Source organism: Rhinopithecus roxellana, chromosome 4, assembly GCF_007565055.1.
Source record: "Rhinopithecus roxellana isolate Shanxi Qingling chromosome 4, ASM756505v1, whole genome shotgun sequence".
Taxonomy (NCBI): Eukaryota; Metazoa; Chordata; class Mammalia; order Primates; family Cercopithecidae; genus Rhinopithecus; species Rhinopithecus roxellana.
The window spans coordinates 128,638,714-128,663,980 of NC_044552.1; the positions used below are offsets into that span (position 1 = coordinate 128,638,714).

At 35.5% G+C, this 25,267-nt stretch overlaps 1 protein-coding gene across 4 annotated transcripts in view; it reads left to right on the top strand.

The window, feature by feature from the left end:
• Positions 1-25,267, top strand: part of THEMIS (thymocyte selection associated) — a 225,432-nt gene that overhangs the window by 62,392 nt on the left and 137,773 nt on the right. For 3 of the 4 annotated variants that reach the window (XM_030929106.1, XM_010358400.2, XM_030929107.1), the window contains one exon: positions 2,828-2,986. In XM_030929106.1, coding sequence (XP_030784966.1) covers positions 2,828-2,986 — 159 coding nt within the window. Of the gene's footprint in view, positions 1-2,827; positions 2,987-25,267 lie in introns of those variants that run through there. The other variant, XM_030929108.1, reaches the window with a different exon arrangement.

Consider the following 25,267-nt stretch of genomic DNA (forward strand, 5'->3'; position numbering starts at 1 on the left):
CAGGTTCTGATTCAGCAGGTCTGGGGTCTAAGATTCTAAGAAGCTCTCAGGTGATGCAGTGGACCAAGGTTTGTATAGTAAGCACTTAGAGTACAAATGACCTGTCTTTAAATGTGTTCTTGGACCACGATAACTGGAAATGTAGATTATCTGACTTTGAGGTTGCTTCAGACTTTGAATTGCTTTTTTATTTATTGATAATGAATCAATAATGAATGCTCTGAACCATCTGGACTCCCTCTGCTTCTCTAGTCTCTGTTTTTACCACTTCCTCTTTCTTACTTTACATTTTAGACATAACGAAGTACTTGAAGTTTCCAGAATGTATCAGGCTCTTTCACACCTCAGTGCCTTTTCAAATACTATTTCCTCTGCCTATCCTGGTGTCCTCTCACTCTTCACTCTTCCTTAAAACTCAAATCTGCCGTCATCTCCTCCATGAATCCTTCTCTAATCTCTTTTTCATGTAATTGCATAATTAAATGCCTTCAGTATACTCCCACAATGCCCTGTATTTCCTTTATTACACCTTTCTCATAATCTGTCGCAATTGTCTCCTTAAATGTTCTTTCCCTTCAAGACAATGCTTCTGGGGGGAAGAAATAATGCTTTTTATCTCTGATTCCTTTTGCCAATAAACAACATAGTAGGTTTTTTTTTTTTTAATCAAAGTTTGCTGAATGAATGAAGAGGGGAAGTTGATGTGTTGTAGTCATACAAGAATGTAATGCAATATTTCTTCCCATGAAGTTTAAAATTGAATTGGGAGTCATAAAAACAAACATAAAAAGTTAAGTACAGGCTGAGATAATACTAAAGATATAAAATGTTAGTATGTGATTAATTGCCAAATGAGGATCATAGCAAATAACCATTCAGAGTCAATTGGAGGAAAATGTTACTGTGGATTTATTAGTATTTTTAATATCTCAATTTGTTCCACAAAGGACTTGAGCCTGCTGATAACACTATGTATTAAAGTTAATGAAAATATGAGCACATGTGTAGTTAAGTATGAGACAAGGAGAGGGTTATGGAAATATGTGCTCAAAGCTTGAGGAATGGATAGACTATCTTTAAGATGTATTCTTTAGATGTATTCTTTTTTTTTTTTTTTTTTTTTTTGAGACGGAGTCTCGCTGTGTCGCCCAGGCTGGAGTGCAGTGGCGCGATCTCAGCTCACTGCAAGCTCCGCCTCCCGGGTTTACGCCATTCTCCTGCCTCAGCCTCCGAGTAGCTGGGACTACAGGCGCCCGCCACCACGCCCGGCTAGTTTTTTTGTATTTTTGGTAGAGACGGGGTTTCACCATTTTAGCCAGGATGGTCTTGATCTCCTGACCTCGTGATCCACCCGCCTCGGCCTCCCAAAGTGCTGGGATTACAGGCTTGAGCCACCGCGCCCGGCTTAGATGTATTCTTCTTGTCTGAAAAAGTGCTTCTTGCTAAGATATGGACAGTAATGTGGGTGTGCTGGATTTTCATACCCCTCTGCCTGGGAGACTGACTTCTGTGGGGACATTAGCAGCTCGCTTGTCCTCTGGCTTCTGGCAGAATTTGGTTAATGGGATGCCTTCGGAGAAGAGTGAGGTCAGGACATTTGTTTTCTTTGGTTGCTTAGAACCGTCTGTGCCTCTTTTTAAAGATGGCCCTATGATAAACCTTCTGAAATTATTCTAATTTGAGTGTGCCCTGTCACCTACTGGGACTCTGGTATGGCCTCAGAGTTGTTGTTTAGAGCTACATTGGATGTCAGGCTTAGTGACTTTTCTGACAACCATTAATGCCATAAAAGCGTTTTAGGTGCATGTTGTATATCAGGAACAATTCTATGAGGAGGTGGTTCAATACAGAAAAATTCAGAAAACAAATTAGCAAACCTAAAATGCTGTGCTCATATACTTTACATTTAGTATGGCAAAGGCAACACAAACCATCTTGGAGGTCAGGAACAATTGATATATATAAAAGCTCACAGCTCTGTATACCAGAATTAAGTTTAGTGTTGAATTGTAAAGCAATAATGTCATTTTTAGGTTGTTTTTTTTTCACTGGGGGTAGATTATCCAGAATTTTTGCCTCTGCTCTTGCCTGTTGCTCAACTTCTGGTTATTTTACTACTCACTGTTCTTCCATCAGGGAATATTAAAGGAAAAGAAGTGAACGAAAACTTAGCTGTAGCACCCATGATAAAAGGTTTGTCAAGAAGAAGACTGAAATCCTAAAATGAAGCTTTTCAGTTTATCTGGGTTGGTCTGCCTCCTATCGCCATAAAGATATTCAGAATAGTTTCTAGCTTGTCAAAAACTAACAGATAAAAATGGGCAAAAAGTTTTACTTTCATGCTAATGAAGAGAACCAGATCTAATAAATAAATGTGATCCTCTTAATATGAAGCCCTAGTGTGCAACCCTCTGTCTCTTCATATCTGATTGTATGATAACCTTGTTTGCAGTCATTACTTAGATCATTGTTGAGTCACATAAGCTTAATTTTGTGACCCAGCAAAAACAGATCATAAATCTCAGTTGTGGAAGATATGTTTGTAGTTTGACCATGGTAAGATGAGCTAAGGGCGCTAAGGAAACCATAAATTCAATTTACAAAAATAAAGAAAATAAGATTATTTATACTTGGCCCAGTGGATAAAGTGAAAATCTAATATTTTTCTGGTCTATGCTGTACATTTTGCCAAGCTTGATTAAATTCCTGTTTAGCAGGTAGCTAAGACAGGAACTGAATTAAAACACTTTATATGAAGCTTTTGAGTCTACTTTGTTTTTCACTGTTTTCTTTTTAAAAAGCTGTTTTAACTTTTCTTTCCTTTTAGGCTCTATTTATGAAATGTTTGGAAATGAATGCTGTTTTTCAACAGGAGAAGTGATTAAAATTACTGGTCTCAAAATTAAGAAGATCATAGCAGAAATTTGTGAGCAGATTGAAGGTTGTGAGTCTCTACAGCCATTTGAACTGCCTATGAATTTTCCAGGTACAGCATATTGCAACCACTTATCATTTGTTCAACTATATTGTTAATATGATGCATATATACACAACTGAAAACAAGAAAATATGGTCTTTTTTTCACTCTAGGACAATGGGTGAAAAAAATCCAGAATTGTTATAGTTTGATCATTTTAAGAACAAATGGAAGGCAACTATTTTCTCCTTTTTTAAAATGAAAGATGTTTATCTTGTACTTAAGAAGTAATCTTTTTGGTTAACAAACATTTAGTGAGTTCCAACTCTATACACACCACTAGTTGTGCTAAATAATGAGAACCAAGAAATCAAAGATATATTTTCATAAATTCTGTAGAACTAAGTAATATCATTTAAGCATATCCACCCTGTTTGCTATTCTTACTGTCATTACTCTATCTCCTTGGATCACTATTGACCTTGCCCGTGTAATATTACTGAAAAGTCTCCCTGGTCTTTTTTTATCTAATTGACTCTACTCAGCCTTCCAAAACTAACTCAAGTATCATGCCATCTAAAAGACTTTTGCTGACCCTCTAACCTAATCTAGATTTTTCTTTTATGTTCCCACAGTATCTTGGGCCTCATAGCATACACCTCATTGGATAGTCATTGATGACTTTCTCATTTGTCATATTTTTTACACTAGGAGTTGGCAAACTTTTTCTATAAAGAGCCAGATAGTAAATCTTTTAGGCTTTGTGGCCAGAGGGTCTCTGTCACAACTATTTCACTATGCTATTTATGTTGTAGCACGAAAGCAGCTCTGGATAATACATAAACCAATGAGCACGGCTATGGCTCAATAAATCTTTATTTACAAAAACAAGTGGCAAGCAGGATTTGACTCATCAACTGTAGTTTGCTGAACTCTGCTCTAGACTAAAACTCCTTGACTTGAAATGTGAACATGTGATTTTGTATTTCTGATACCAAGCACAATTTTTGGCACAGAGTGTATGCTCAGTAATTGTTAACTGGATGAATGAATGAATGACTAGTGGAAGAGAAAAATCTCATAAACCTTTACAATATAATATGTTTCATGGTGTGATGGAAGTATACTGTGTTCTTTGTGGGGCTTGAAAAGGAATATCAGACTATAGTTGGTTGTGTTTCAGAACAGGGATTCTGGAGCCATTGTACTTGAATCCCAGCTCTGCTACTTCTTAGCTGGATAACTTTGACAACTTATTTACCCTCCTTTCATGTAAAATGGGAATAATAATACTATCTATCTCCAAGCATTATTGGGAGGGCTACGTATTGAAATGCATTTAGTGCTTAGAATGGTACGTGGCATACTGCAAAGTGCATTAAAAAGTGTCAGCTTTTATTACGATTATTAAGATATTATGACTATCATTGGAGGAGTCAGGAAAAGCTTTTTAGGGAATGTTTTAATTGAGCTGAGGTTGGAAGAATGAAAATGTATTAGTTATATTGAAGTGAGGATTTTTTTCAAGTGCTCTAGTATCCAGTCCCCTTTCAAGTGAAACTTTACACATTGTTCAATTCTGTGTCTTTCTTACTTGTCTTTTATAACAATGATTCTCAAATTTGGCTGCACATTAGAATCACCTAGGGAGCTTTAAAAAATTCTGATGTTCAAGCCACTTACATGAGATATTCTGATTTGTTTGCTCTGTGGCAAAGTCTGGTCATCAAGGTTTCTTAAAGCTCCCAGTGTGATACTAATGAGCAGCCAGTGTTGAGAACCATTACTTTATAAGATGCCTCTCTTAAGTACTCTAATTAGATGTAACAATTCCCTTTTTAAATCACTATAGTCTTTCGTGCCGTAATCATTGCATTTGTCACATTTTGCATGTAATTGAGGTTATTTGTGTACTTGTCTGACTACCACCATTTGTCTAATAGATCACAAGGTTGCTGAGGGCAGACTCTGAGTCTTATTTATTGCAATAATTCCTAAGGTATTTAGAAAAAGATGAACATAACAAATAGTTAGTAAGTTAAAATGACTAGAATCTTTTGGTAGAAAGAGTTTTTCTTATTAGAATGGTGCAAACACTTAGTTTTTGGCCAACAGTTTAACTTGGGGAGTTGCCATTTAGAATATTCTTTTGAACTTCCAATTGGCATGATAATCTTGCATCTATTAAGTAACAAATTGAAAATGATGTTTATAAAACAGTTTTATTGAAAAGAACAGGGTGAAAATGGAAGGGTAAAATGATTGGCACTGGTCAGGGTATAGTTTCTTTTTTCAAAGAGAACTCCTAGATAATGACAAAAGGGATCCCAGATACAGGGATAATTCTTCTACATCAGCACTAGCGAGAAAGATAGAAATCAAGGACACTAATATTATTCAAAAATTTTAATAGCCGCATCTCTTTATTTATGCTATATTTAAAACTATTTAAGTTCTCAATTAGATTTTCAACTTAAAAAGTCAAATAGTATTTTAAAACATTCTTCCTTATTTGTGAATTTCCCAAATTTCCTTTTGCTATTGATTTCTAATTTTATTCTATTATGGTCAGATGACATATTTTGTATGACTCAGTCCTTTTAAATTTAGTGAGACTTGTTGTTTTAGACTAATATATGATCTAGAGAATGTTCTGTATTCACTTGAGAAGAAAATATATTCGAAGGGGCGAGCAAGATGGCCGAATAGGAACAACTCCAGTCTCCAACTCCCACCAGCGCGAGCGACACAGAAGACCGGTGATTTCTGCATTTTCAACTGAGGAGCGCAGCCCATCACCAGCAACGGATCAAAGCTGGTCAGAGAATGACTTGGACGAGAGGAGAGAAGAAGGCTTCAGTCCATCAAACTTATCAGAGCTAAAGGAGGAATTACGTACCCAGCGCAAAGAAACTAAAAATCTTGAAAAAAGAGTGGAAGAATTGACAGCTAGACTCATTAATGCAGAGAAGATCATAAACGAAATGACAGAGATGAAAACCATGACACGAGAAATACGTGACAAATGCACAAGCTTCAGTAACCGACTCGATCAACTGGAAGAAAGAGTATCAGCGATTGAAGATCAAATGAATGAAATGAAGCGAGAAGAGAAACCAAAAGAAAAAAGAAGAAAAAGAAATGAGCAAAGCCTGCAAGAAGTATGGGATTACGTAAAAAGACCAAATCTACGTCTGATTGGGGTGCCTGAAAGTGAGGGGGAAAATGGAACCAAGTTGGAAAACACTCTTCAGGATATCATCCAGGAGAACTTCCCCAACCTAGTAGGGCAGGCCAACATTCAAATTCAGGAAATACAGAGAACGCCACAAAGATACTCCTCCAGAAGAGCAACTCCAAGACACATAATTGCCAGATTCACCAAAGTTGAAATGAAGGAAAAAATCTTAAGGGCAGCCAGAGAGAAAGGTCGGGTCACCCACAAAGGGAAGCCCATCAGACTAACAGCAGATCTCTCGGCAGAAACTCTACAAGCCAGAAGAGAGTGGGGGCCAATATTCAACGTTCTTAAAGAAAAGAATTTTCAACCCAGAATTTCATATCCAGCCAAACTAAGTTTCATAAGTGAAGGAGAAATAAAATCCTTTACAGATAAGCAAATGCTTAGAGATTTTGTCACCACCAGGCCTGCCTTACAAGAGACCCTGAAGGAAGCCCTAAACATGGAAAGGAACAACCGGTACCAGCCATCGCAAAAACTTGGCAAAATGTAAAGACCATCGAGGCTAGGAAGAAACTGCATCAACTAACGAGCAAAATAACCAGTTAATATCATAATGGCAGGATCAAGTTCACACATAACAATATTAACCTTAAATGTTAATGGACTAAATGCTCCAATTAAAAGACACAGACTGGCAAACTGGATAAAGAGTCAAGACCCATCAGTCTGCTGTATTCAGGAGACCCATCTCACATGCAGAGACATACATAGGCTCAAAATAAAGGGATGGAGGAAGATCTACCAAGCAAATGGAGAACAAAAAAAAGCAGGGGTTGCAATCCTAGTCTCTGATAAAACAGACTTTAAACCATCAAAGATCAAAAGAGACAAAGAAGGCCATTACATAATGGTAAAGGGATCAATTCAACAGGAAGAGCTAACTCTCCTAAATATATATGCACCCAATACAGGAGCACCCAGATTCATAAAGCAAGTCCTTAGAGACTTACAAAGAGACTTAGATTCCCATACAATAATAATGGGAGACTTCAACACTCCGCTGTCAACATTAGACAGATCAACGAGACAGAAAGTTAACAAGGATATCCAGGAATTGAACTCATCTCTGCACCAAGCGGACCTAATAGACATCTATAGAACTCTCCACCCCAAATCAACAGAATATACATTCTTCTCAGCACCACATCGCACTTATTCCAAAATTGACCACATAATTGGAAGTAAAGTACTCCTCAGCAAATGTAAAAGAACAGAAATTATAACAAACTGTCTCTCAGACCACAGTGCAATCAAACTAGAACTCAGGACTAAGAAACTCAATCAAAACCGCTCAACTACATGGAAACTGAACAACCTGCTCCTGAATGACTACTGGGTACATAACGAAATGAAAGCGGAAATAAAGATGTTCTTTGAAACCAATGAGAACAAAGATACAACATACCAGAATCTCTGGGACACATTTAAAGCAGTGTGTAGAGGGAAATTTATAGCACTAAATGCCCACAAGAGAAAGCAGGAAAGATCTAAAATTGACACTCTAACATCACAATTAAAAGAACTAGAGAGGCAAGAGCAATCACATTCAAAAGCTAGCAGAAGGCAAGAAATAACTAAGATCAGAGCAGAACTGAAGGAGATAGAGACACAAAAAACCCTCCAAAAAATCAATGAATCCAGGAGTTGGTTTTTTGAAAAGATCAACAAAATTGACAGACCGCTAGCAAGGCTAATAAAGAAAAAAAGAGAGAGGAATCAAATAGATGCAATAAAAAATGATAAAGGGGATATCACCACTGACCCCACAGAAATACAAACTACCATCAGAGAATACTATAAACGCCTCTACGCAAATCAACTAGAAAATCTAGAAGAAATGGATAATTTCCTGGACACTTACACTCTCCCAAGGCTAAACCAGGAAGAAGTTGAATCCCTGAATAGACCAATAGCAGGCTCTGAAATTGAGGCAACAATTAATAGCCTACCCACCAAAAAAAGTCCAGGACCAGATGGATTCACAGCTGAATTCTACCAGAGGTACAAGGAGGAGCTGGTACCATTCCTTCTGAAACTATTCCAATCAATAGAAAAAGAGGGAATCCTCCCTAACTCATTTTATGAGGCCAACATCATCCTGATACCAAAGCCTGGCAGAGACACAACAAAAAAAGAGAATTTTAGACCAATATCCCTGATGAACATTGATGCAAAAATCCTCAATAAAATACTGGCAAACCGGATTCAGCAGCACATCAAAAAGCTTATCCACCATGATCAAGTGGGCTTCATCCCTGGGATGCAAGGCTGGTTCAACATTCGCAAATCAATAAACGTAATCCAGCATATAAACAGAACCAAAGACAAGAACCACATGATTGTCTCAATAGATGCAGAAAAGGCTTTTGACAAAATTCAACAGCCCTTCATGCTAAAAACGCTCAATAAATTCGGTATTGATGGAACGTACCTCAAAATAATAAGAGCTATTTATGACAAACCCACAGCTAATATCATACTGAATGGGCAAAAACTGGAAAAATTCCCTTTGAAAACTGGCACAAGACAGGGATGCCCTCTCTCACCACTCCTATTCAACATAGTGTTGGAAGTTCTGGCTAGGGCAATCAGGCAAGAGAAAGAAATCAAGGGTATCCAGTTAGGAAAAGAAGAAGTCAAATTGTCCCTGTTTGCAGATGACATGATTGTATATTTAGAAAACCCCATCGTCTCAGCCCAAAATCTCCTTAAGCTGATAAGCAACTTCAGCAAAGTCTCAGGATACAAAATTAATGTGCAAAAATCACAAGCATTCTTATACACCAGCAACAGACAAGCAGAGAGCCAAATCAGGAATGAACTTCCATTCACAATTGCTTCAAAGAGAATAAAATACCTAGGAATCCAGCTTACAAGGGATGTAAAGGACCTCTTCAAGGAGAACTACAAACCACTGCTCAGTGAAATAAAAGAGGACACAAACAAATGGAAGAACATACCATGCTCATGGATAGGAAGAATCAATATCGTGAAAATGGCCATACTCCCCAAGGTTATTTATAGATTCAATGCCATCCCCATCAAGCTACCAATGACTTTCTTCACAGAATTGGAAAAAACTGCTTTAAAGTTCATATGGAACCAAAAAAGAGCCCGCATTGCCAAGACAATCCTAAGTCAAAAGGACAAAGCTGGAGGCGTCACGCTACCTGACTTCAAACTATACTACAAGGCTACAGTAACCAAAACAGCATGGTACTGGTACCAAAACAGAGATATAGACCAATGGAACAGAACAGAGTCCTCAGAAATAATACCGCACATCTACAGCCATCTGATCTTTGACAAACCTGAGAGAAACAAGAAATGGGGAAAGGATTCCCTATTTAATAAATGGTGCTGGGAAAATTGGCTAGCCATAAGTAGAAAGCTGAAACTGGATCCTTTCCTTACCCCTTATACGAAAATTAATTCAAGATGGATTAGAGACTTAAATGTTAGACCTAATACCATCAAAACCCTAGAAGAAAATCTAGGTAGTACCATTCAGGACATAGGCATGGGCAAGGACTTCATGTCTAAAACACCAAAAGCAACGGCAGCAAAAGCCAAAATTGACAAATGGGATCTAATTAAACTAAAGAGCTTTTGCACAGCAAAAGAAACTACCATCAGAGTGAACAGGCAACCTACAGAATGGGAGAAAATTTTTGCAACCTACTCATCTGACAAAGGGCTAATATCCAGAATCTACAAAGAACTCAAACAAATATACGAGAAAAAAACAAACAACCCCATCAAAAAGTGGGGAAAGGATATGAACAGACATTTCTCAAAAGAAGATATTCATACAGCCAACAGACACATGAAAAAATGCTCATCATCACTGGCCATCAGAGAAATGCAAATCAAAACCACAATGAGATACCATCTCACACCAGTTAGAATGGCAATCATTAAGAAGTCAGGAAACAACAGGTGTTGGAGAGGATGTGGAGAAATAGGAACACTTTTACACTGTTGGTGGGATTGTAAACTAGTTCAACCATTATGGAAAACAGTATGGCAATTCCTCAAGGATCTAGAACTAGATGTACCATATGACCCAGCCATCCCACTACTGGGTATATACCCAAAGGATTATAAATTAGTCTACTACAAAGACACATGCACACGTATGTTTATTGCGGCACTATTCACAATAGCAAAGACTTGGAATCAACCCAAATGTCCATCTGTGACAGACTGGATTAAGAAAATGTGGCACATATACACCATGGAATACTATGCAGCCATAAAAAAGGATGAGTTTGCGTCCTTTGTAGGGACATGGATGCAGCTGGAAACCATCATTCTTAGCAAACTATCACAAGAAGAGAAAACCAAACACCGCATGTTCTCACTCATAGGTGGGAACTGAACAATGAGATCACTTGGACTCGGGAAGGGGAACATCACACACTGGGGTCTATCATGGGGAGGGGGGAGGAGGGAGGGATTGCATTGGGGAGTTATACATGATATAAATGATGAATTGATGGGTGCTGACGAGTTGATGGGTGCAGCACACCAACATGGCATAAGTATACATATGTAACAAACCTGCACGTTATGCACATGTACCCTAGAACTTAAAGTATAATAAAAAAAAAAAAAAAAAAAAAAAAAAAAAAAAAAAAAAAAAAAAAAAAAAAAAAAAAAAAAAAAAAGAAAATATATTCTGTTTTTGTTGGGTAAGTATTCTACAGATGTCTGTTGGTTTATGTGTATTGTTCAAGTCTTCTATTTCTTTGTGTATCTTCTATGTACTTTTAGTCATTATTGAAAGTGAAGTGTTGATGTTTCCAGCTACTATTGTTGAATTGTTGATTTTCCCTTCAATTCTGTCAGCTTTTGCTTCATGTATTTGGGGGCTCTGATGGTAGGGGTATATGTATTTGTAATTGTTATCTCTTCTTGATAGAGTGATCCTTTTATCGTTATATAATATCTTTTGACTCTAGTAGCAATTTTTGTTTTAAAGTCTATTTTGTCTGGTATTAGTATAGTCATTCCAGTTTTCTTTCAGTTAATATTTACAAGGTCTCTCATCTTTTATTCTTTTACTTTCAAACTACAGACAGTCCCTGACTTATGATGACATGATTATATTTTTTCAGCTTTACAATGATGCAAAAGCAATATGCATTCCATAGAAAGCATACATCAAATTTTGAATTTTGCTTTTACTAACTGCAGGCTAATGTAAGTGTTCTGAGCACATTTAAGGTAGGTTATGTTTTGAACTCCTTTGGGTAAATACCAAGGAGTGTGATTGCTGGACTGTATAGTAAGAGTATGTTTAGTTTAAAGAAACTGCCGAACTATGTTCCAAAGAAGCTGTACTATTTCTCATTCCCAAAAACAATAAATGAGAGTTTCTTTTGTTCCACATCCTCACCAGTATTTGGCTTTGTCAATATTTTGGATTTTGGACATTTTATAAGGAGACACTATGGTATATCATTGTTTTAATTTGCAATGCCCTGATGGCATGTATTCAGGATGTGCTTTTCATATGCTTGTTTGCTATCAGTACATCTTTGGTGTTCAAATCTTTTGCTCATTTTTTTTTTTTTTTTTTTGGTGAATTTAGCATTTTCTGCACCTATTTATTTTTCCAATATCGTAAACATTTTTTAAAATTATACTTTAAGTTCCTTTTGCTCATTTTTTTTAAAAAAATTGGGTTCTTGTTTTTCTTGTTATGTTTCAATAATTCTTTTCATATTTTGGGTAAGAGTCTTTATCAGATTTGCCTCTTGCAAATATTTTCTCCGATTCTGTGGCTTGTCTTCTCATGCTTTTGAGAGTTCATTAGCAGAGAAGTTTTTAGTTTTAATGAAGTCTAGGTTATCAATTCTTTCTTTCATGAATTGTGCCTTTGGTGTTGTATCTAAAAGTCACCACTAAATCCAAGGTCATCTAGGTTTTCTCCTATGTTATTGTCTAAGAATTCTGCATTTTACATTTAGGACTGTGATTCATTTTGAGTTAATTTTTATTAAGGGTATAAGGTATGTGCCTGTATTCATTTCTTTGCATATGGGCATCCACTTGTTCTAGCATCATCTGTTCAAAAGAGTATCTTTACTTCCATTGTATTTCCTTTTCCTTTGTCATAAATCAGTTAACCATATATGCATGAGACTATTCCTGGGCTCTCCATTCTGTTGTGTTGATCTATTTGTTTATTCTTTCACCAATACCACACTGCCTTGATCACTGTTGCTTAGTAGTAAGTGTTGACATCAGGTAGTGCCAGTCCTTTAAACTCGTTTTTCTCCTTCAAAATGGTGTTTTTCTCCTTCAAAATTCTGTGGCTTTTGCATCTCCATATAAATTAGAGAATTAGTTAATATTCACAAAATAATTTGCTGGGATTTTTATTGGGATTGTATTTAATCTGTAGATATAGTTTGGAATAACTAACATCTTGACAATGTTGAGTCTTTCTATGGATGAATATAAAATACCTCTTCATTATTTCAGTTTTCGATGTTTCTCATCAGAATGTTATAGTTTTCCTTATGTTGAACTTGTACATATTTTGTTAGATTTATATCTAAGTATTTTATTAGGGGGAGTGATAATGTAAATGGTATTTTTTTTTTTTTTTTTTTTTTTTTTTTTTTTTTGAGACAGAGCCTCGCTCTGTTGCCCAGGCTGGAATGCAGTGCTATAATTTCGGTTTACTGCAACCTCCACCTCCCAGGTTCAAGTAATTCTCCTGCCTCAGCCTCCCGAGTAGCTGAGACTACCGGTGCCTGCCACCACAACCAACTAATTTTTGTATGTTTAGTAGAGATGAGGTTTCACCATGTTGGCCAGGCTGATCTCGAACTTCTGACCTCGTGATCCACCCACCTTGGCCTCTCAAAGTGCTGGGATTACAGGCGTGAGCCATCATGCCCGGCAGTGTTGCATTTTAAATTTCAAATTTTCTTCTTTATTGCTGACATATAGGAAAACGACTTTTGTATCAATCTTATATCTTGTAAACTTGCTTTACTTTATCATTTATTCCAAGTGTAACTTTGCTATAATTACTTATTACTTCTAGGAGATTTTTTATGATTCTTTCAGATTTTCTACATAGAACTTGGTTGAGAGTTTTTCCACTTATGTTAATGAGAGATGTTTTCTTATAACACATTTGCCTGGTTTTGATATTAGGATAATGCTGGCCTCGTAGAATGAGTTAGGAACTACTCCCTCTGTTAATATTTTACAGAAGACATTGTAAAATTGTGTGTAATTTCTTGCCTAAATATTTGTTAGAATTTACCAGTGAATCCATATGGGCCTGGTGCGTTTTGTTGTGGGAGGTTATTAATTATTAATTCAATTTATTTAATAGGAATAGTCCTATTCAAATTGTGTATTTCTTCTTGTGTGAGTTTTAGCAGATTGTGTCTTTTAAGGAGTTGGCTTATTTCATACAGGTTATCAAACTTGCTGGCATAGAGTTGCCCCTGGTATTCCTTTATTATCCTTTTAATGTCCATTGGATTTGTAATGATGGCCCCTTTCATTTTTGATTTAAAAATCTGTGTCTACACGCCTTTTAGCTTAGTTAGCCTGGCAAGAGGCACATCTATTTTATTGATCTTTTCAAATAAACAGCTTGAAGTTTTGTTGATTTTCTTTGTTGGTTTGCTGCTTTCAGTTGCATTATTACTGCTCTAATTTTTATTTTTATTTTTTCTGCTTACTTAGGATGTAATTTGCTCTTGTTTTTCAAGTTTCTTAAGGTGGAAGTTTAGATTATTGATTTTTACATATTTTTTTCTTTTCTAATATATACATTTGATGCTATAGATTTCCCTCTAAGCACAGCCTTCTCTGTATTCCACACATTTTGATGTTATATTTTTATTCTCAGTGAGTTTAAAACATTTTAAATATTTCTCTTGAGATTTTGTCTTTAATCAATGGTTTATTGAGAAGTATGTTGTTTAAAATTTCCAACTATAAGTGTGTTTTATGGCTTAGAATGTGGTCTATCTTGGTGAATATCAAGGTGAGCCTGAGAAGAAAGTGTAATCTGGTGTGGTTGGTTGGATGAAGTCATCTATAGATGTCCATTATATCCAGTTCATTGGTGTTTCTGTTGAGTTCAACTGTACCCTTAGTTTTTCTGCCTGCTGGATCTTTTCATGTCTGTAACGGGATGATAAAGTCTCCAGTTACAATAGTGGTTTCATGTATTTCTCTTTGCTGTTCTCTAAGTTTTTGTTCTGTTGACAGATGTGGTGTGCCCATAAACATAGATTTGTAATTGTTGCTTATGCAATTTTAAATCAGGTAGGACAAAAGATTTTCAAACAAGGCTATGTATTTAAACTGTCTTTTATATTTACCTCTGTAGTTATCTTTATTAATACTCTTCATTTCTTCATATGGAAGAGAGTTCTCTCTCGTGTCCTTTTATTTCAGCCTGAATGATTTGCTTTACTGTTTCTTGTAGGGAAGGTTTGACAATGTCACACTTTCTCAGTTTTTGTTTATCTAGAAATTTTTAATTTCTCCTTAAGTTTTAGAGGACAGTTTTCTTGAATAGAGAATTCTTGGTTGATAGGCTTTTTCTTTCAGCATTCTAAATATCTCATCGTACTGCTTTTGGCCTCCATAGTTTCTGAGTAAAAATTAGCTTTTAATCTTATTGAGGATATCTTGTACATGATGAATGGTTTCTATTTTGCTATATTCAAAGTTTTTCATTTGCATTTGATTTTTGTTTTCCTTTTTTTAAAATTTAATTTTTTTTTTAAGTTCTGGTATAAATGTGCAGGACATGTAGGTTTGTTACATAGGTAAACGTGTTCCACAGCAGTTTGCTGCATCTATCAACCCATCACTTAGGTATTAAGCCCAACATCCATTAGCTATTTATCCTGATGTTTTTCCTCCCCCAATACTCCCAATACCCCCAAAAGGCCGCAGTGTGTGTTGCTGCCCTCTCTGTGTCCATGTGGTCTCATTGCTCAGTTCCCACTTATAAGCGAGAACATCTGATGTTTGGTTTTCTTTTCCTGTGTTAGTTTGTTAAGGATAATGGCTTCCAGCTCTATCTATGACCCTGCAAAGTGATCTTGTTATTTTTTATGACTGCATAGTATTCCATGCTATGTATGTACCACATTTTCTTTATTCAGTCTATCATTGGTGGGCATTTGGGTTGATTCCAAGGCTGTCTTTGATTCAACCATTTGATCATCATGTGGTCTAGGCATGAATCTCTGGGTTTAATCTACTCAAAGTATGTTAAGTTTCTTGAATGTGTAGATTGTTTTTCATCAAATTTTGAAAGTTTTTGTCATTAGTTTTTTTTATGTATTCTTTCTATACCTCTCTCTCTCTCTCTCTCTCTCTCTCTCTCCTCTCTCCTTTTAGGAATCCTATTATTCATATATTCTTATGCTTAATGGTGATCCATAGGTCTTTGAGACTCTGTTCTTTTCTTTATACATTTTTCCTCTGCCTCTGAAGGTATAATCTCAATTGAATTTTCTTCACATTTGATTTAAATTAACTATTTGGTAAGACACAATTCTCATACTTTTGTTCTAGTTACGTAGACGTGATTTTCTTTAGTTCTTTGCATATATTTAAAATAGCTAATTTAAGCTTTTCTTCTCTAGTAAATCTGATATCTGGGCTTCCTTAGAGACAGTTTATGTTATTATTATTATTATTATTGTTATTATTTCCATAGATTTAGGGGTACAAGTAGTTTTTGATAACATGGAGAAATTCTTTAGTGGTGATTTCTGAGATTTTAGTGCACCCATCAACAAAGCAGTGAACACTGTACCCACTATGTAGTCTTTTAATCCCTCACCTCCTCCCAACCTTCCCTGCTAAGTCCCCAAAGTCCATTTATCACTCTTACGCCTTTGTGTCCTCTATGTAGCTTAGCTCCTACTTATAAGTGAGAACATATGATATTTGGTTTTTCATTCCTGAGTTATTGCAGTTGGAATAATTGCATCCAACTCCATCCAAGTTGCTGCAAAAGACATTATTGCATTTCTTTTTGAGGACAAGTAGTATTCCATGGTGGGTATATACTACATTTTTAAATCCACTTGTTGGTTGATGGACAGTTAGGTCAGTTCCATATCTTTGCAATTGTGAATTGTGCTGTTATAAGCATGTGCATGCATGTGTCTTTTTCATACAATGACTTTCTTCCTTTGAGTAGATACACAGTAATGGAGTTGCCGGATTGTTCTACTTTTAGTTCTTTAAGGAATCTCCATACTGTTATCCACAGTGGTTGTACTAATTTACATTCTCACCAGCAGTGTAAAAGTGTTCCCTTTTCACCAGATTTATGCTAAAATCTATCATCTATTTTTTTTTGACTTTTTAATTATGGCTTTTCTTTCAGGAGTAAGGTGGTATTTCATTGTGGTTTTAATTTGCATTTCCCTGATTATTAGTTATGTTGGGCATTTTTCATATGTTTGTTGTTCATATGTGTATCATCTTTTGAGAAATGTCTATTCATGTCATTTGCCTACTTTTTGGTGGGGTTATTAGTTTACTTCTTGCTTATTTGTTTGAGTTCCTTGTAGATTCTAGATACTAGTCCTTGGTTGGATGCATAGTTTGCAAATATTTTCTCCCACTCTGTGGGTTGTCTGTTTACTCTGCTGCTTATTTCTTTTGCTGTGTGGAAGTTCTTCAGTTTAATTTGGTCCCATTTATTTATTTTTGTGGCATTTGCTTTTGGTGTCTTAGTCATGAATTCTTTGCCTAAGCTCATATCCAGAAGAATTTTTCTGATGTTATCTTCTAGAATTTTTATGGTTCCAGGTCTTAGATTTAAATCTTTGATCCATCTTGAGTTGATTTTTGTATAATGTGAGAAATGGGGATCCAGTTTCATTCTCATACATGTGGATTGCCAGTTTTTCTAGCACCATTTATTGAATAGGGTGTCCTTTCCCGAATTCATGTTTTTGTGTGCTTTGTTGATGATCACCTGACTGTGAGTGGCTTTATTTTTGGATTCTGTATTCTGTTCCATTGGTCTATGTACATATTTTCATACAAGTACCATGTTGTTTTGGTGACAATAGCCTTGTAGTATAATTTGAAATTGAGTAATGTGATGCCTCCATATTTGTTATTTTTGGTTAGTATTGCTTTGGCTATGTGGGCTCTTTTTTGGTTCCATATTAATTTTAGGATTGCTTTTTCTAGTTCTGTGAAGAACGATACTAGTATTTTGTTGGGAATTGCGTTGAATTTGTAGATTCCTTTGGGCAGTTTGGTCATTTTCACAATATTGACTCTTCCCATCTGTGAACATGGGCTGTGTTTCCATTTGTTTGTGTTATCTATGATTTCTTTTAACAGTGTGTTTTAGCTTTCCTTGTACAGTTCTTTTACCTCCTTGGTTAAAATGTAAGGTTGGTTTTTTGTTTTTGTTTTGGCTTTTGCAGCCATTGTAAAGGGATTGAGTCCTTGGTTTGATTCTCAGCTTGGTCATTGATGGTATAAAGCAGTGCTACTGACTTGTATACATTGATTTTGTAACCTGAGATCTTGCTAAATTTGTTTATCAGATCTAGGAGCTTTTTGGATGAGTCTTTAGGTTTTTCTGGATGTGCAATCATATCATTGGCAAATAGCAACAGTTTGCCTTCCTCTTTTCTAATTTGGATGCCCTTTATTTCTTTCTCTTGTCTAATTGTTCTGGCTAGGACTTCCAAAACTATGTTAAAGAGAAGTGGTGAAAGTTGGCAACCTTGTCTTGTTCCAGTTCTCAGTGGGAGTGCTTTCAACTTTTCCCCATTCAGTGTGATGTTGGCTGTGAGTTTGTCATATATGGCTTTTATTATTTTAAGTTAAGTCCCTTCTATGCCTATTTTATTGAGGGTTTTTATCATAAAGGGATGCTGAATTTTATCAAATGCTTTTTCCACATCTATTGAGACGATTATGTGATTTATGTTTTTAATTCTGTCTATGTGATGTGTCACATTTGTTTACTTTTGTATGTTAAACTATCTCTGTATCCCTGGGATGAAACCCACATGATAATGATGTATTATCTTTTTGATATGCTATTGGATTTGGTTAGCTAATATTTAGTTGAGAATTTCTGCATCTATATTCAGGGATTTTTATCTGTAGCTTTCTTTTTTTGTTATGGCCTTTCCTGGTTTTGGTGTTGGGGTGATACTGCCTTCATAGAATGCTTAGGGAGGATTCCATCTTTCTCTATTTTTTGGAGTAGTTTCAGTAGGATCGGTTGTAATTCTTCTTGGAACATCTGGTAGAATTCAGCTGTGAATCTATCTGGCCCTGGACTTTTTTGGGTTGGTAATTTTTAAATTACAGGTTCAATCTCACTGCTTGTTATTGGTCTGCTCAGGGTTTCTATTTCTTTGTGATTTAATCTAAGAAGATTGTATGTTTCCAGGTATTTACCCAATTCCTTTGGATTTTTCTAGCTCATGCATGTAAAGGTGTTCATAGTAGCTTTGAATGATCTTTTGTATTTGTGTGGTATCAGTTGTAATATCTCCAATTTCCTTTCTAATTGAGCTTATTTAAATCTTCTCCTTTTCTTGGTGAATCTCGTTCTGCAGGGACAGCTTCTATTGATTGCTTGCCCTCCCCCACTGTGTACAGGTCATACTTTCTTGTTCCTTTGCCTTTTCATAATTTTTGTTTGAAACTGGGTATTTTAAATGATATAATGTGGCAATTGTATAATCAAATTGTTTCCTTTTCCCAGGACTTGCTGCTATTAGTAGTTGTTTGTTTAGTGAATTTCTTAACTAAATCTGTAAAGTCTGCATTCTCCATCACGTGTGGCCACAGAAGTCCCTGCTTAGTTAGCTTAGTGGACAACTGATGTCTGAACAGAGATTAACTTACACAATTGAAACAATGTTTTGAGTATGTGTTGAAGGACTCTGTTGTTCATTTAGGACGATTCTGTCAACATTCAGTCAGGCAATTGAAAATTCTAGCTTAGCCTTGAATTTGGGCTCAGGAAGAGCTGCAGTCAGCCAGAATTGAGAGGTAAGGGCTTGTGTGGGTCTTTCTTGAGTATGCAAACAGTCCTGGGCATGTGTTTAAAATTACTCATGTGACTTCTGGATTCTTCGGAGTATGTTGGAAATTTTCAATATCCTTACGGACATCTCATTTCCCAGATATTCTTTTTAAGCTTTTGGGTTAGCCTATTATTTTTTTCCCCACCAGTGCAGTTAGCCACAAAAGTTAAACAATTTTCTTTTATTATTTTTGGCAACTGCTCTGAGGAAAAGCCTTTCCCCAATAATGAGTTCAAAATGAGATCAAAGAGACAACAATGCAAGTATGATCTTCCAGAGAGCCACCAGATATGTCAAATAATAACAATTCTCTGGGATTGAGCTTTGAAGATGCTTCAACCTCTTACTCTTTTCCCCTGTGACTGTCAGGATGATGATTTTTTCATGATTACAGGTTGTTAGTTTTCAAGGTTACTGTGGACCTGAGTGTGGGGGAGGAGAGAATGAGAATACAAGTTAAAGTGCCACAAACTTTGCTGTTCTTACCAAGATTCAGCCACTTTTCTTCAATAAATGCTTCCCAGATTGCTCCAATTCTTTTGTTAGTTTTTAGAGTTTTGAAAAAGATTGACCTGCTCTTCTGTATTAAAGTATATAAACTCATATATCCTCAATTTTATGATAATTTAAAAGTATTGAAGATGAAAATACTTTGGCAAGAGTGCACAGAATTACTTCTTTGTAAAAAAAGAAAATCTACTGAGGAAAGATACCCAGCCTTTGACCAATAAACATAGCTTTGTATATGCAGCTTCAGCAAATGCAAGCTCAAGAAAAAGTCAAGAAGGTAAAGGTTTGCAGAATTTGACAAGCACACTTTCAGGGGACAAACTGGAGCCTTTTTTTTTTTTTTTTTTTTTTTTTACTAAAATGCAAATGGGGAACTACACTCCAAATATATACACCACTGGTTGCATCCTATATTAATATTTTATTTCCATATGTCTCTTTTGTCAGCTCAAAAGTGTTCAAATATTTTAAAAGAAATAATAAGCAATCATTTCAGTAATAAACGAAACAAACATACTGTTTTAGAAGCACAATTTGTTCTTTTAGAAAACAGCCCTTCTAGCTGAATCATTTTATGAGCTAGAAAACATGCCAATCTGGCAAAACACAACAAAAATATATCCTATTCGGTAGTTGATTGCATTACCTCCATAGATTGGTAAATCATGTCATGTGTGGTTTACAGTGAAGTTCCAAATTTCTGGATTACCTCCTGGAAAGATTTGTCCCTCTTTCAGAGTGTTATGAAGCATGAATAATACATGTATTCTCTTAGTCATGAGAAATAGCCTGAGAGTGTTTCAATACTACTTTTATGATGAACATAGATTTTTTTTTTTCCCCCAAAGAGTAAGTTCACTTTGTCTCTAAATGATATGGTCAAGGAAGACTGTAGTTGCATCTATAAAATCACCCTTAAAATTACAAGGTCAGATAAAGACATTTTTCTGTTTTAATATTTAGACCATACCCTATGAATTTTGTTGCTGTGTAGGAATTTTGTTTCAGGAGGTAGCAGACATGAAGAAATGTTTGAGATGGAACATCCTCTACTACCCTTTACCCTATCCTGTCCATAACACACACTCAAATGAAGATATAAATGATGTACCAGATATTGTTCTTAATATTTTTACATATAAAACTTTTCTAAACACTTTTACGTATATATAAATACTAATTAAATTCAGACTTTACAGATGAGAAAACAGAATCACCAAGTAATTTGCCCAAAACCACATAGCAAGTGGTTATGCTGAGTCTGCCCTAGCACTGTCTAATAAAAATATAATATGAACCTCATATGTGATTTTAAATGTTCAATATCCACATTTACTACTTATATATATGTTCATAATAAGTTGTGTCTAAATTCAGAAACTTAAAACAATGAAAGTTTATTATCTCACGTAATTTATGAGGGTGAGGAATCGGGGGTGCTTTAGATGCTATAGTTCTGCCTCAGGGTCTTTCATGAAGTTGTAGTGAAGCTGTAGGCAGGGAATAGAGTCTGTGAAAACTTGACTGTGATTTGGAGATCCATTTCCAAGTTAATTCACATAACTGTTCTGGGAGGCTTCAGTTTTTACCACATGGTCCTCTCCATACGGTTCTCACTGACTTAGTGTTCTAAGAGTGAGAGCAAGCCCAAGACTGAAACCAGTCTTCTATGGCCTAATCTCACAAGTGACATACCATCACTTCTACTATACTCTTTTGATCAGACAGTTCAATGCTAGTACAGTCTGGGAGGGGACTGAACAAGGGTGTGACTACCAGGAGGGAGAAATAACTGGGTACCATCTTGGAGGCTACCTAGCACAGATATCTTTAAAAGTTAAAAAAGAAAGGTGACATTAATTTTAATATGTTTTATTTAAAAATGTGTATCTAGGATATTATACTTTCAACAACTTATTGATATAAAATTATTGAGATATTTTATATTCTTTTCATGATAACCCTTTAAAATCTGATTTATATTTTCCACTTATAGTACATCTCAATTTAGACTGTCCTAATTCAAGTAGCCACATTTCAAATGCTCAGCACAATGGCTACATTAACGGTACTCTATTGGAAATAACAGATCTGAACAGTATGTATAGGTCCAGGTTTGTGTTCTGAGCACTTCTTGCTTAATCATGGAAAAAAAAGAGGTGATATTTTTGTCAATCAACATCAATGCCATAATAAGGAATTTTTCTACTGTATACAGTAGCATTGTAATGTTAAAAAGATTTGAACTAATATCACTCCTAGAGCAAGAAGAAACAGAAATTTTTAGATGAATGTTAGAAAATTTACTAAATTCACTAAATATAAAATTTCTTTCATATGTTTCATGGATTTAAACCATGTATTAAAAACAAGCTTTGGGCCGTGTTTCCTACTTAAATTAATTTCTACCAGATACAAGGATTTTATCTATCAAGTTGTCAAGAAACTCTTAAGCAGCCAGGCAGCTACTGGACTAATACCACCCTTCCATGAATTACATCACTAAGGAGACAGTGAGCCCGAGGTGCACAGCAGGCAGCTTAAGCTTCATGTCTCAGAGGTTGTCTTTGACCCCCAAGACCCCCAAGGTGACACAGGGGATTGCTGAACATGTAATTGGGGAACCCTGAACTTATAAGCCCCAAACATACAAGGGGTTGCTAGCGAACTGCCAACCTTTGCCCTCCATGAAAAATTGTATTTATTACCCTGGAATGTAAAATAATTCCTTTGAGGCGAGAGAAAGATTTTACTATCCTAGAAGGTCTCTGGGGAGGGAGACAGTCTCTTTCATTTTTATACTAGTTGAAAAGAAACCTACTCCTCTAGCTCCCGAGGCATATAGAAATGCCATGGAGAATTCTCTTCCAACATGACTATATCCCTTAAGCCGTAAGACTTAAAAAAAATCACCTTTATTATACATGTGAAAAATTCAGAAAAGTATTACAATAACTTATGACAAAAATTGAATTAATAGAATTGTTTCTGTAAGAAATTAATTAAGGATAAATGGCTAAAGTTTATAAAGTCTGTTCCTTTATGCCCAGGTACCAAATATGTAATATATTAACATTGTGAATTGTAACACATTAACAATGACCATTGTTTCATTTGGAGAATTATATACTGCATTAACAGAAAATATGTATTACATTCAATCATCATTCATTGTATTTTCATCTACTATTGAAATGATCAATCTTTCATCCTTAACTGTTCTATAACTGTAGCTGATTTTTTTATTTGACTAAAACATAAGTTTCTAAAGGACCTGATAGGAAAATTATTATGCAAAAAAATATACATTTGCTAGCTTTAAATAACCTTTCAATCTTCTGTTTCTTTAGGGACTTTTGTTAAAAGAAGCAGGGAATGTAAGTCAGAAGTTGCTACTGTTTTTCCATCTGGATGTTATGATAAAACATGACTCAGAGCAGCTCTAAATAAAGCTCCCTGCCTTTTAGATAATTCACTATCCAAGGAATCAGGGGCTGTTTTTCCAAATTTTCTGGGTCAAGTTCCCTTAAGGTACCTATTTCCCACTGTGCTCACTTAAGCAAAGTAAACTCAGCTGTGTCTACCTTACAACATCTTTTCCTTGACAAAAAGGGGTATTTTGTATAAACTATGCAAGAAAATGAATTAATCAGTGTGCAAAAGAAATTCAGACTTTTAAAGTAATTTTAAGATCTGTTTCTTGGCCTAATATTTTTTATCTTGCTTTTTAGTACATGATCAGATTATTTCTCTGCATCTTTGGTCTTTGGATAACTACCATATATGTTAGCCAAAAGACAAACAGATTTTGCAGTTCTAGGTTAAAATTATTCTGTTACTCACCTATGTGCATTTTAATATCAGATCAGAATTCTGTCAGAAAGATCATTTTAAAGGAGACTGTTCCACAGCTGGTGCTGTTCTATAAGTTTTCCTTGTATTAATGTTTTATTTCCATCTTCTAAAATCTATCTCATCTCTCCTGGTCCTTACCATCCCTCTTTCTTACAGGCACAATTCTAAAAGCTTTTTATGATGTTATCATAACAGTACCAGCAGGGAAGGACTCTCATGAGAGGAACCAGACTGCCCTTAAAGAACTGGATCGTCTGTTTCTTGCATCTTAACTGAACATTGGTTGAGCACATTTCTATAATTATACACAGTCATATTTTGGGTATTTAGAGTTTCTGCCGTGGGAATGTAAGCAGAGTTTCCCTATACTTCCTGACCCCCAACACACCATGCATGGCAGCCTCCCCCACCACCAACATGCAACACTAGAGTGGTACATTTGTTGCAAGTGTGAACCTTCATTGACACATCAAAGTTTTATATTTGTGTTCACTTTTGGTGTTGTACATTCTATGGGTTTTGATAAACGTAGAATGACATGTATCTATTTTGATAGTACCCACCCTAAAAATCCTTTGTGCTTTGCCTACTCATTCCCCTCTCTCCTTGAACCCCTGGTAACTACTGATGCTTTTCCTGTCTCCATATTTTGCCTTTTTCAGAGCATCATATAGTTGGAATCATATAGCATGTAGCCTTTAAAGATTGACTTCTTTCACTTACTAATATGTATTTAAGGTTCTTACATGGCTTTTCATGATGTAATAAGTCATTTCTTTTTAGCGTCAAGTAATATTTCATTGTCTGGATATGCCACAGTTTATCCATTCACCTACTGAAGGACATCGTGATTACTTCCAACCTTTGGCAATTATTAATAAGGCTGCTATAAACATTCACGTGCAGGATTTTGTGTGAAGATAAATAACCCAAGTTTTAAAGCTATAAGATGTATTTGTTTTTCTGTTTTATGAGTAACATGTGCATCTTGGAGACAATTAGAAAATGGGAGAAAAAGCAGGGAAGTATATAAAACTCACTATAATATCATCACCAGAGTCATCCAGCATTAATGTTAGATACATTTATTTCTGTTGTTTTCCAGTGCATTGTAAATGTGCATACATATAGACACATGTTTTAGTATAATGGAGAAAAGAATCTTATTCTGAGGACTTGCCTGTGTCATTAAATATTCTTCAAAGCATAATTTTTATTTTCTAGATGATAGTCCCTCATATGCATATTCTGTAATTTATTCAATCCATCCTGAACATGGCCATTTATACAATTTGTACTGTGATGAACAGCCTTTTAAACTAAAATTTTGTCTGCATTTCTGATTATTACAATAATCTTATATACATAGAAGGAAAAATGCTTTTAAAGATCTGATACATATTGTCAATCACATTTCATAAAGGCTCTGCTAATTTGCATTCCAACCAGGAACTTTTGAAAGGGCCAGTCTAACTGCTTTTTTGAGGGTGTGACTTAATTGTTTGTGTTTCCCATCTCATTTTTTTGAGTTAATAGCATTATAACAATTTCCACATAACAACATTCACCTGTTTAAAATATACAATTCAATGGCTTTTAGTATCCCTGTCTCCATTTTTTTAGAAATATGACATTTTAAATCTTCAACATCCTTGAAAA